The following is a 13,933-nucleotide window of genomic DNA, read 5'->3' as shown; positions in this document are numbered from 1 at the left end:
ATGCGAAACGATTTGAAGTGAAATGATCATATAAAATTAATTGTTGGTAAGGCGGGTACCAGGTTGAGATTCATTGGGAGAGTCCTTAGAAAATGTAGTCCATCAACAAAGGAGTTGGCTTGCATTAACACTCGTTCACCTATACTTGAGTATTGCTCATTGGTGTGGGGTCCGTACCAGATTGGGTTGACGGAGGATATAGAGAAGATCCAAAAAAGAGCGGCGCATTTCATCACAGGGTTATTTGGTAAGCCTGATAGCGTTACGGACATGTTTTGCAAACTCAAGTGGCAGACTCTGCAAGAGAGGCACTCTGCATCGCGGGGTAGCTTGCTGTCCAGCTTTCGAGAGGGTGCGTTTCTGGATGAGGTATCGAATATATTGCTTCCCCCTACTTATACCTCCCGAGGAGATCACGAATGTAGAATGAGAGAGATTAGAGTGCGCACGGAGGCTTTCCGGCAGTCGTTCTTCCCGAGAACCATACGCGACTGGAACAGAAAAGGGAGGTAATGACAGTGGCACGTAAAGTGCCCTCCGCCACACACCGTTGGGTGGCGTCCGGAGTGTAAATGTAGATGTAGATGTACTTTGCAAGAGACACTCTCATCATCACTTTTGTAACACTGTACCCATGTTGGCTGTGCCACTACTGCTGCCCTGGAAAATGGTACGAGACTGATAAAGAATGAGTGGACGACATTAGCCAAAAAAAAAAAAAAAAAAAAATCCAGTGAGGACAATCTGAAAGGAAACCAAACACGAAGCCGAAAGAAATGTCTTAGTGTCCAAACACAACCGGAATCACAAGCCAAGAGTAACCTAGAAACGAGTCTATACATAAACTGGAAAGCTTAGATACATAAACACAACTTGCTGAGGAACGCACACTCACTTTCCTCCTACCCTAAGCTGCCAGGGGATCTTTCCAAATAATGTGGTATCTGCACAGCTCGCAATGTGCCTACAAAACCGTGAACTCTTGACATCCAACACTGGTGTGTTCATCTCAGTTTTGTTGTCTGAGTCCAGTAACGATACTAAATTGGTCACCATTGGCAAGGACAGTGAAAATAAATGGTACGAGAATCTATTAAGAACAGTGCTGCGTAAAGTGATTTTAAGTGCACCTGAAGTTCTCAGCAATCAACAATGTGACTTCAGAGGAACTCTATCAATGTGTCAGTAAACTTCATATAAAGAACATCGTACTTACCCTGGAAATGAGCTTCCACTTAGACGATTTGCAACCTGCGAGGTGGACGGAATGAAGACAGCGGTAGCATATCTGCTGCCACGACTGGAGTGACTGGCAGACCCACCAGTAAGTGGCAGAGCAGTGATCACATCCGTGGGAACCGCAGTCTCTACTGTGGTAGTCATTACGTGCGACGCCCCTCTACTTGGAGCCGTAGTTACTACCGGACCGTGTGCGCCCGCCGTGACATTTACTACCGAGACTGAGCTGCCACCAGCCTCGCTGTCTGTCACCGCAAAAGTGGTTTCGGCACTGTTTCCGGGCGCAGAGCTGCTGGAAATGACAGGGCTGTCAGACGACGTAGCCATGCTCGCAGTCCGGGAAGCTAACGAAGTGTCGACGTCCACCGGTACGGTGTGAGCACTGCCAGAATGCGACACTGTTCCACTCGAAGTGTAACTCGCCAGCGTGCCGGCACTGGTCGGTGCACCGGTACTTGTATTCAAAGAGGGAATACCAGTCGGTACACTGGTGCTTCCGATCAAAGAGGGAATGCCAGTCGACGCACTGGTGCTTACATTCACAGAGGAGATCCTAGTCGGTGCACTGGTGCTTCCAATTGAAGTGGGAGCGCCAACTGGTGTGCCGGTGCTACCGTTCGAAGTTCGAGTGGCGAGAACAGTGCTCGAGCTCGTGGGCGCCATTTCAACCGTGCTCGTGTTACCAGAACTGGAACTCGGAGCTGACGTGCCGATCGTAGTACCAGATGTTCCGCCTCGGATGCCCGCCGTGTGAGAAGCGTTGAACAGAGGACTGGAGTCGGCAGTGTTGGAACTGTGTTCTGCAGATGCACTGCTAGTCACTTCAGAGCTGCGTGTGCCAGAAGTCGCGTCACTCAGCTCGTGGGAAGTCTCATTGCCGACAGTCGTGTAGCGGCTAGACGGTCCAGTGTCAGCAGGAGACGACTGAATGGTTGTCACACTTGTTTCATTTGTGCCTCTGGTATCCACCACACCTATAATAATGGATAGTCAGGATCAATACTTCAGGCACAAATACCTATTCCTAAGCATCCAATGTCTGTATGAGAAATTTAAAAGTAAGGCTTATTATCTTATTGTTGAGTAAATCATTAGACCAAGTACAAGCTCAGAATGCTCAAAAGGAAAGGAAACTGATCATGTCCTGTTCACAATGGTAACAAGTTACTCACAATAATAATAACAATAATAATAATAATAATAATAATAATGATAGCTTCACATGCCATAGATTTCTACAGATTTATTCGTCTGAGCAGAGAAGTTCAGTGTACATTAAACAAAGCTGTCAGGAGAGCTGTGTGTCCCCTTCCAATCCATCTTAATGTAAGTCCAAATAAAACCTATTTGTGCTCAAATGGCCATTGAAAAGTAAATATCCTGCAGTGAAAAATGAAGTGGTGCACTAGACACAGTAGAAAACTAAAACTCGATTTTTTCACTGATCTTCACAACCCACAACCCTTAAGAGATTTACAGAACTCATATAAACCTACATATGGATGGCCAAACAGAAATTTGAAACCTGCTTCTCTCTAGTGCAAACGTAGTATGTAAATACCTTTCATAAGTAACTAATTTACTGGGACAGGGTGTAGTTGTGTGACATTCACAATGGACAGCGTTACATGAATTTAAAATACGAGTTAGGAGAGCAATAATCACACGGGGAGGGAAAAAAACTCAACAGTTCAAAAAAATTTTAACACTGCAAATATTAAACTTGTAAGCAACTGAATCAGAGATGGTTTCTTTGTTGGAAAGTAAGAACTCCTGTTGCTGCCACGTCCATTGGGACAGAAAAGCTTGTTGTGAAACTGGGACAGTATCAGTATCACGTTCGACATCAGACAGCAGGATCCAAAATGCAGAAAAGTATCAACGTGTTTTATCAAGGTGCGATGTAAGTGTCTGACATCGTGCTGGCACTATGATTTTCATCTGCTTCCCATTCAGACTTACTTACCTGATCCAGCAGCCCTGGTGTTTCATGATATTCCAAACATAGTAGGGAAATACTGTTAATTATAGTAGGTAAGTTCTGGAAGAATGTAAATACTGTGGGAGTAAAGGAGACGACTCACCAAAAAGTTGAAATGTTGTCAACAAGCACAAATGAAAATTTGCTATGGGGTGGGGCAACCCCTCTTTCTGCCTCCGGCCTCTCCCCACCCAATCACCACTGCACTGCAAATTTTCTTTCTTTTTTGTGTGTCAGGCAATGATTCAATGCTTCTGCTTTGTTCAATGAGTGGTCTCCTTTATTCCTAAAGTATTTACATTAAGCAAATATTGCAATGTTTCCTGTTGATGGACCACAGATTACATCATGATTTTTTCACTCCACACTGAAATGTGCACTACTTTGAAACTTTCTGGCAGATTAAAATGGTGTGCAGGTTTCATATTTGAACTTGGGACAGTTGTTATTGAGTGACCATCTGGGCATGACTCATTACCTGTCCTCGCAAGGTTACTTCCACCAGTATCTCATCTCGTATCTACAAAACTTCACAGAAGTTCTCCAGCATATCTAGCAGCGCTACCGCCCCTGGAAGAAAGGATACTGCAGAGAAACGTCTTAGTTGTAGCCTAGAGGTTTATTTCCAGAGCAAATCTTTCACTCTGCAATAGAGTGTGCACTTGTATGTGGGGATTATCCTACTTATCCTTCTATTGCTCCTGATGCCAACATAAATTTTTAAGGGTTTCACACCTCAATCAGTAGAAACAGCAGCCTTATGAGATCACTGCCTGCCTGTTCAGATCCCTTTTTGTCAGGAACAGGTAGAGTTATCAAGTTGAAATTTATTTCACATAATGTCTAAGGTTCCTTGGTTTTGTGAAAAATTTATTCTTCTAGTTAATGCAATTAAAAGCTATGGCCATTTATGTCACATATTTTGATGCTCGTAACCTCATCAAAACTTATCATAGACCTAGAATCATAAAACTGGACAAGATGTAAGGTTTTACAGTACGACTAAGAGATAAAGTCCAAACCATTACTTTGTAGTTATATTGCAGAAACTTTTTTTCCCCCCCTCCACGTTTGTTGTCCGTCAGTCTTTCTATCCGGCCATATATTAGGTCCACTTTTTTCGGGAAAGGGTAGAGGTATCAAGTTGAAATTTATGTCAGGTACTAAGGTCTCTGGTCTCTTGGCCATGTGAAACATGTAAGTTTTTAGTCTATGCAATCAAAAGATGAGACTATATATATCTCACATATATTGATACTCACAAACTCACTCATCAAAACCTATCTCTATGAATGTTGAGGCTGGTGGTTTAGCAATAAAACACATGCCTAGAAAGCGAGAGGTCGTGAGACCAGATCTTGGACAGGCAATGGATCTTTCAGTCTCCATTTTAACCTTGCCTTCATCTCTCAATGACGAGGAGTCACTAGAAATAACAAATGAGTCTAATTCCATACTGAACTGTATGTCACCTATCCCCTGCTTGATAACTGGGGTAGGTTAGGACATGCAGGTCACTGAAGCGGCATCCAATAGAAAGACTGGCACCAGCCACTGAGCCATATGAAATTAACATCATCATCGTCGTCATCTATACACATAATTAAATTTGTACAGAACTCTCAGAGTGCAAGTCCTACAGCCACTTGTCTGGTTCTTTCCCTTATCTGATGTTTTCTCACCAGTAGTGCACCATAATGCTGCACCTTGTTGAGCCTTATTATTCACAGTATAGTTTACAGACTTCTGATGATAGTAGTATATTTACATCACATGGAAACATTATATTTAATGGCATACAATACTTGTGAACCATGAGCACATCAAAATTCAAACCTGAAAAAATTTATTTGTTTTCTGATTGACATAGCTTATTTGGAAGTCCTCATTTTCCCTGTGGCAACTTCTTCCATTAGCCTCCACCTGTAGCAGCTGACAACAGGCTGAGGTGAACGAAAACCAGGGATCCATGCAGTGCCTACAGGCTAAGGTACCACTGCATCCACCCACCACCAGTGCTGGTCACTTCTGCCAGAAGTCGAGCCCAGACTCCCACACTTGCCAGATGCCATGTGTGCCAAAACGTTCTTCGAGCAGTCTCTTCTTCCACTTCGACAAAGCAACATCTCCTGGCTGTGCAGGGTTTTGCACCTGTGTCCAGTGTCAGTGTTTTGTTGCAGTTTGGTGAAGGTGAGGAGTGCTATCGAGTCTTCCAAGAAGTAGTAACACATTAAATTTTACTGCAGTTGTTAGCTTTTAGGGATAATCTTAAAACCAGGTCACGTGCCTCTTCAGCACACCATTATTTATAGTTGTCTTTATTAATTAGCGCACCTCTATAGGCATGTATGCCCCTTAGGAGCATAAAAGGGAACCTAACTCGTTCCTTCATCCCTTTCAAACAAATGATTTTATTTGTCCAAAAACTTTGTATTTCTAAAGTTACTCGTATTCAGAATTTTCGTGATATAGAATGTTCCAACCTTAAAATGTAATTTCTTCCAAATTCCATTGTCCCCAGTTTTTCTGCTTCCAAAAACGTATATTTTTAATAAAATAAGAAGTCAGTTTATAAATTATTCCAACTAGAAAATATCACTTTTTAGAACATTCTTTGCCAACTTTGGAACTCCTCCTCTGCATTAAAACTTCTCTTTCATAACGTGGTAGCTATTATCTTGACATTTTCTGATTATAGAGGGTTTAACAAACAAGTGGAGCTAAACATTCAGGAAACATCCCTCAAACACACAGAAATAAAATGTGTTGTTTGGGCATGGGTCCAGAAATGCTTTATTTCCATGTAAGAGCTAATTTTCTACTTCTCCTCATAATTGCTTTAAACATGAGAAACACAGAAACAATGTGTACCAGCATTACATGAAACATTTTCTTACATGAAATATTCAAAATAGTGTCTTTGTTACTTTTGCTTTAGAATGTACAGTAAGCAATAATTCTTAGATTCACTGGCAAAATTTGCTGCTCCAATTAAACAAGTGTAATGTTGACATGTGACTCACTTCACTGTGTTGACATGCAATTAACTCCACTGCTTGTGTTGGCATGTGATTAAATTCACTGCTTTATTAGCACCAAGCACGTAGCATCAACTGTATACACTATGTGATCAAAAGTGTCTGGACACCTGGATGAAAATGACTTACAAGTTTGTGGTGCCCTCCATAGGCAATGCTGGAATTCAACATGGGGTTGGTCCACCCTTAGTCTTGATGACAGCTTCCACTCTCACAGGCATACATTCAATCAGGTTCTGGAAGGTTTCTTGTGGAATGGCAGCCCACTCTTCATAGAGTGCTGCACCGAGGAGGGGTACTGATATCGGTCAGTGAGACCTGGCATGAAGTCGGCATTCCAAAGGAGTTCTATAGGGTTCAGGTCAGGCCAGTCCATTACAGAGATGCCATTGTCAAGTAACCATTCTGCCACAGGCCGTGCATTAGGAACAGGTGCTCGATCGTATTGAAAGATGCAATCGCCATACCCGAATTGCTCTTCAACAGTGGGAAGCAAGAAGGCGCTTAAAACATCAATATAGACCTGTGCTGTGATAGTTCTAAATGAAACAACAAGGGGTGCAAGTCCCCTACATGAAAAACACGACCACACCATAACACCACTACACACGCTGGCAGATGATGTTCACCAGGCATTCGCCATACCTACATCCTGCCAACGGATCGCCAAATTGTGTACCATGATTCGTCACTCCACACAACATTTTTCCACTGTTCAATCTTCCAATGTTTACGCTCCTTACACCAAGCGAGGCATTGTTTGGCATTTACCAGTGTTATGTGTGGCTTATGAGCAGCCGTTCGACCATGATATCCAAGTTTTATCACGTCCCACCTAACTGTCATAGTACTTGCAGTAGATGCTGATGCAGTTTGGAATTCCTGTGTAATGGTCTGGATAGATGTCTGCCTATTACACATTACGACCCTCTTCAACTGTTGGTGGTCCGTATCAGTCAACAGACGAGGTCGGCAAGAGTGCTGTGTGCTGCACGTATCCCTTCACATTTCCACTTCACTATCATGTCGGAAACAGTGGATCTAGGGAGGCTGATGAGTGTGGAAATGTCGCATACAGTCGTATGAAACAAGTGACACCCAATAACCTGACCACATTCTAGGTCAGTGAGTTCTGCGGAGCACCCAATTCTGCTCTCTCTATGTCTAATGACTACTGAGAACGCTGATATGGAGTACCTAGCATTAGGTCGCAGCACAATGCACCTAATATGAAAAACGTACATTTTAGGGGGTGTCCAGATAATTTTGATCACATAGTGTAGCATCAACTGTTTAGTGTTCATTGCAGACTTGATTTCTGCTACAGTGCAATGGAAGTGTACTGAAATGCGGAGTTGGCAGATGTGCATTTGATGTATGGGTCAGTATACGGCAATGACTGTGGGGCTCAGTGTTAGCACCAGAGAGATTTCCAGAATGACAAGTGCTCTGACAGGAGGTGGTTTGAAGCAACTGATAGTCACTTTATGGAATGTGAAAGATTTAAGCCTACTACTCGTGCATGGGGATGCCCAGATGTACTTGGACACCTCACCTGGAGGAGGAATCACTTCGTTCCCTTGGCAACAACCCTAGTGTCAGTGTAAGACCGTTAGCTGCAACAAGTAATGTACGCAACAAACTCTAACATAGAAATAAAGTGTTTCCGGACCCATATCCATATAACATATTATACTCCTCTACTGAAAGCTTGGCCACACCTTTTTGTCACACACTGTACAGCTTTTGGCTGATTAAATTTACTTCAGTGCTTACTGTATATTTGTACCTATTGCTTTTTCTTTTACTTTTTCTTACCTAAAAAGTAATTAATTTTACCATTTTGTAAGTTATGTACTACAAGCCACTGTGGGTTGTGCACAAGCTTTCAATGTGTACAATTACTACATCATCTATGAGAAATCAATTGATAATCAGCATGTAACTGTCAATGTTAATCAATCATAGTTCATAATTTCATATATAAAAACAAAGATGAGGTGACTTACCGAACAAAAGCGCTGGCAGGTCGATAGACACACAAACAAACACAAACATACACACAAAATTCAAGCTTTCGCAACAAACTGTTGCCTCATCAGGAAAGAGGGAAGGAGAGGGGAAGACGAAAGGAAGTGGGTTTTAAGGGAGAGGGTAAGGAGTCATTCCAATCCCGGGAGCAGAAAGACTTACCTTAGGGTGGCGGGATAAAATAGTATAGCAGATTACGGTAAAAAGGAGAAGGTGAATACAAAGTGAAACTACTGGCAAAAACAGAAAGAGGAAAATAAGACGACAGAAAAGATTTCGAAATGCAACAGTGACAATAACAAACGTAATTGTTGGATTCAAATTAATGATATCAATATAATGGAAGGAAACATTCCACGTGGGAAAAATTATATATAAAAACAAAGATGAGGTGACTTACCGAACAAAAGCGCTGGCAGGTCGATAGACACACAAACAAACACAAACATACACACAAAATTCAAGCTTTCGCAACAAACTGTTGCCTCATCAGGAAAGAGGGAAGGAGAGCTCTCCCTTAAAACCCACTTCCTTTCGTCTTCCCCTCTCCTTCCCTCTTTCCTGATGAGGCAACAGTTTGTTGCGAAAGCTTGAATTTTGTGTGTATGTTTGTGTTTGTTTGTGTGTCTATCGACCTGCCAGCGCTTTTGTTCGGTAAGTCACCTCATCTTTGTTTTTATATATAATTTTTCCCACGTGGAATGTTTCCTTCCATTATATAGTTCATAATTTGATATGCCAGCACTCGTTTGTCAATCATGTGGATGAATAGTCAGTATGTCGATTGTTACCACTTATGAATGTTGGTTAGGCTACTCACAGTCTATGTAGCTTGCTGGTGTGTGTTGATAAATTAATATAATACATTACAAGAAATGATCATCCAAGGTATTTATGAAGTATAAACATGTTAATTGAAACTAGACCACAGACAATTATTTTATAATGTTTCAAGTTCCCAAAATTTAATAAGAAGGAATAAAGTGAAGAGGAAATTTGATGACACAGAAGAATATGGAATAGGCTGGCAAGCTACACACTGTTCTGACACTTCTTGAAGCTTAAATTGTGTACCAGACTAGGACCCGAGCCCAAAACCTTGTAATTTGTGGGCAATGCCCTTACCGACTGAGCTATCCGAGCATGACCCACAGCTTCATTTCTGCAAGAAACTCTCTCCTATTCACCAAACTTTGCAGAGTTTTCTCCCGCATATCTTACTGGACTAGCAGCTTCCCTCGTCTTTACCCACTATTAATCTTCATAAAATGAAGTACCATATTTACCCAGTCTTAAGACTTGTCTTTTTCCTAATTCCTCATTCCAAAAATGCTAAGCTACAGCTGCTCAGGTCAACATGTTTACATTGTTTAACGGATTAATATAGGTACATTAAATGTATTCATAACTGCAAATATGGACAACCATCAGCTGTAGAATGGAATGACTACAATGAAAATTTGTGCCGGAATGGGACTTGAACCCGGATTTCCCACTTGTCGTGAGCGGTCGCCTTACCGCTTGAGATTTCCTGAAATGCCGAATTGTTCGATACAGCATTAATTGTTGCCGCAAGAATAAATTACAGCAGAAAGACCCATTGTGGAGACAGTACGTACATACGTCACCACATTGCAGGATGAGCGAAAGTTCAGGAATAGGACTGAATAGCAGTTTTTCTTATTTATGGATTAGGATTGTGTCAGTATATTCGCATTGTGAAGGGACAGATCAAGATAAGATGGATAGTTTTTATGAGGCACTCAGTGATGTAGTTGTTAGAGTAAAGGACAAGGACAGTGTTCTGCTCATGGGTGATTTTAATGCCAGGATTGGAAATCGAACAGAAGGGTATGAAAAGGTTACGGGTAAATTTGGAGAGGATATGGAGGCCAACAGGAATGGGAAACAACTCTTGGATTTCTGTGCCAGTATGGGCTTAGTAATCACAAACTCTTTTTTTTTAAACATAAGAACATTCACCAGTATACTTGGGAAGGCAGGGGAACCAGATCTGTCATTGACTATATAATAACAGATCAGGAATTCAGGAAGGCTGTGAGGGACACACGTGTATTCAGGGGATTCTTTGATGACACTGATCATTATTTAATCTGCAGTGAAATTGGGATTGTGAGGCCGAAAGTGCAGGAGGTCAGGTCCATAAGTAGGAGGATAAGAGTGGAGAAACTTCAGGATAAGGAAATCAGGCACAAGTACTTAACAGCGATCTCAGAAAGGTACCAGTTAGTTGAATGTAGTCAATTACAGTCACTGGAAAAGGAATGGACAAGGTACAGGGACACAGTACTAGAAGTGGCTAAAGAATGTCTTGGAACAGTAGTGTGTAAAAGTAGGATGAAGCAAACAGCTTGGTGGAATGACACAGTCAAGGCAGCCTGTAAAAGCAAAAAGAAGGCGTATCAAAAATGGCTACATTCTAGAACTCAGGTAGACAGAGAAAGTTATGTTGAAGAAAGAAACAAAGCCAAACAGATAATTGCAGCATCCAAGAAGAAATCTTGGGAAGACTTTGGAAACAGGTTGGAGACTATGGGTCAAGCTGCTGGAAAACCATTCTGGAGTGTAATTAGCAGTCTTTGAAAGAGAGGTAAGAAGGAAATGACAAGTATTTTGGACAGGTCAGGAAAACTGTTGGTGAATCTGGTGGATGCCTTGGGCAGATGGAGGGAATATTTTGAAGAGTTGCTCAATGTAGGTGAAAATATGATCAGTTATGTTTCAGATTTCAAGGTAGAATGGGATAGGAATGATGATGGATACAGGATCACATTTGAGGAAGTGGAGAAAATGGTCAATAGACTGCAGTGCAACAAAGCAGCTAGGGTGGATGAAATTAAGTCGGAACTCATCAAATACAGTGGAATGTCAGGTCTTAAATGGCTACACAGGATAATTGAAATGGCCTGGGAGTCGGGACAGGTTCCATCAGACTGGAAAAAAGCAGTAATCACACCAATCTTTAAACATGGAAACAGAAAAGATTGTAACAACTACAGAGGTATCTCTTTAATCAGCGTTGTGGGTAAAATCTTCTCAGGTATTGTTGAATAGAAAGTGTGAGTATTAGTTGAGGACCAATTGGATGAAAATCAGTGTGGGTTTTGGCCTCTTAGAGGTTGTCAGGACCAGATCTTTAGCTTACAGCAAATAATGGAGAAGTGTTATGAGTGGAACAGGGAACTGTGTCTATGCTTTATAGATCTAGAAAAGGCATATGACCGGGTTCCTAGGAGGAAGTTCTTGTCTGTTCTACGAGATTATGTAATAGGAGGCAAACTTTTGCAAGCAATTAAAGGTCTTTACATGGATAGTCAGGCAGCAGTTAGAGTTGACGGTAAATTGAGTTCATTGTTCAGAGCAGTTTCAGGGGTAAGACAAGGCTGCAACCTGTCTCCACTGTTGTTCATATTATTTATGGATCATATGCTGAAAACAACAAACTGGCTGAGTGAGATTAAGATATATGAACACAAAATAAGCAGTCTTGCATATGCGGATGACTTAGTTGTGATGGCAGATTCGATTGAAAGTTTGCAAAGTACTATTTCGGAGCCAGATCAGAAATGTAAGGACTATGGTATGAAGATTAGCATCTCCAAAACGAAAGTAACGTCAGTGGGAAAGAAATATAAACGGATTGAGTGCCAAATAGGAGGAACAAAGTTAGAACAGGTGGACGGTTTCAAGTACTTAGGATGCATATTCTCACAGGATGGCAACATAGTGAAAGAACTGGAAGCGAGGTGTAGCAAAGCTAATGCAGTGAGTGCTCAGTTACGATCTACTCTCTTCTGCAAGAAGGAAGTCAGTACCAAGACTAAGTTATCTGTGCACCGTTCAATCTTTCAACCAACTTTGTTGTATGGGAGCGAAAGCTGGGTGGATTCAGGTTACCTTATCAACAAGGTTGAGGTTACAGATATGAAAGTAGCTAGGATGATTGCAGGTACTAGTAGATGGAAATAATGGCAGGAGGGTGTCCACAATGAGGAAATCAAGGAAAAACTGGGAATGAACTCTATAGATGTAGCAGTCAGGGCGAACAGGCTTAGATGGTGGGGTCATGTTACACGCATGGGAGAAGCAAGGTTACCCAAGAGACTCATGGGTTCAGCAGTAGAGGGTAGGAGGAGTCGGGGCAGACCAAGAAAAAGGTACCTGGATTCGGTTAAGAATGATTTTGAAGTTAATAGGTTTAACATCAGAAGAGGCACCAATGTTAGCACTGAATAGGGGATCATGGAGGAATTTTATAATGGGGCTACGCTCTGGACTGAACGCTGAAAGGCATAATCAGTCTTAAATGATGATGATGATGATGATGATGATGATGATGATGATGATGTATTAGATGGTGGTGCTACATATGACCTGCACCCTAGATGTTGCCATCCATGTTTCACTGTTGCTCAAGTACAACACTATAGATAGTTGGATGGGGAACAGTGATCAAGCTTGGCTGGGAACTACAATGAGTGATGAGTGCAGGGAGGCGGTGTTCAGCAAGCAGAAATTTTGTCATGCAGCCAACCATGGGAATGTCTACTATGTACTTTGGCTTTTTATGAACATCAACAATGTTTCAACTGCAGTACTTTCGACTTATACTTGGAATTGAATTGGCATTGAAACTGGACAAATACTCAACAATATCACACATTACTGAAGAAGATGCTAAAAGTCTAGATGGGGGACAATGGCATGCTTATGAACTTTGTGCAGCAATGTCGTGAGTGTTCACTGTGAGGTGTGACAGGAACAAAAGGGAACATGTCAGCTGCTGACTGTACACAGCCAATGAGAGAGCGGTCGGCAGACACTAATTCTGGAAGCAAGAAAAACTGTGGCATTCTCATGACAGTACAGAAGAAAAATACACTATGTATTAAAAAAAAAACTAGTGATAACCTCAGAAACTGAAACATATTGGAAAGAAACAAATATTTGTGACACTGGAGATATAAGTTTCACAGTAGTCCTGCTAGGATAACAATGATAATGATTAAAAGTACGAGGGTGGTTTGAAAAGTTCTCGGGATCACCACGAGAGATCAGCACTAGTGCAACAAGTTGTTCACATGATACTCATTGGACTGTTGCCTGTAAACACATGCCACATCAGTGTTCTTGGAAGAAAGCTGTCATTGACGTGGTTCTGTCGTTGCTCCACATACAGATTTGTGAAGATGAAAAAAAAAAGTCTAGGCTCAAGCAGTGATTAAGTACTTCGTAAAGAGAGGTATAAAAGCAAAGGACATTCATGCCGATTTCAGAATACACTAGGGGACTCTGCTCCTTCATATTCAACTGTTGCAAAGTGGACAAATGAATTTAAATTTGGTCAGGAGAGCTTAGATAATGATCTGTGCATTGGTCAGCCAAGGTGTGTCAGAAACCATTGCAAAAGTACACAAAATGGTTATGGAGGTACACCAATTGAAAGTGCCTGAAATTGCTCATGCTTGGCAGATGTCATCTGAAAGGGTATATGACATTTTAACTAAAGAATTACAAATAAAAAAATTATCTGCAAGATGTGTGCCACGACTCTTAACGCTGGGTCAAAAACACATGAGAATGGACATATCGGAACAATATTTGCCCCATTTTAGGAGAACCA

At 41.6% G+C, this 13,933-nt stretch overlaps 1 protein-coding gene across 1 annotated transcript in view; it reads right to left on the bottom strand.

The window, feature by feature from the left end:
• The window catches only part of LOC124552576 (aminopeptidase N-like), a 330,325-nt gene that overhangs the window by 128,203 nt on the left and 188,189 nt on the right, over positions 1–13,933 (bottom strand). Inside the window, exon 7 of the mRNA XM_047126899.1 lies at positions 1,217–2,213. Coding sequence (XP_046982855.1) covers positions 1,217–2,213 — 997 coding nt within the window. The remainder of the gene's footprint in view (positions 1–1,216; positions 2,214–13,933) is intronic.

The sequence above is a fragment of the Schistocerca americana genome, chromosome 10 (assembly GCF_021461395.2).
Source record: "Schistocerca americana isolate TAMUIC-IGC-003095 chromosome 10, iqSchAmer2.1, whole genome shotgun sequence".
NCBI classification, from domain to species: Eukaryota; Metazoa; Arthropoda; class Insecta; order Orthoptera; family Acrididae; genus Schistocerca; species Schistocerca americana.
Note: the sequence above shows the minus strand (reverse complement) of the source record. Positions and strands in the feature narration are given on the sequence as shown.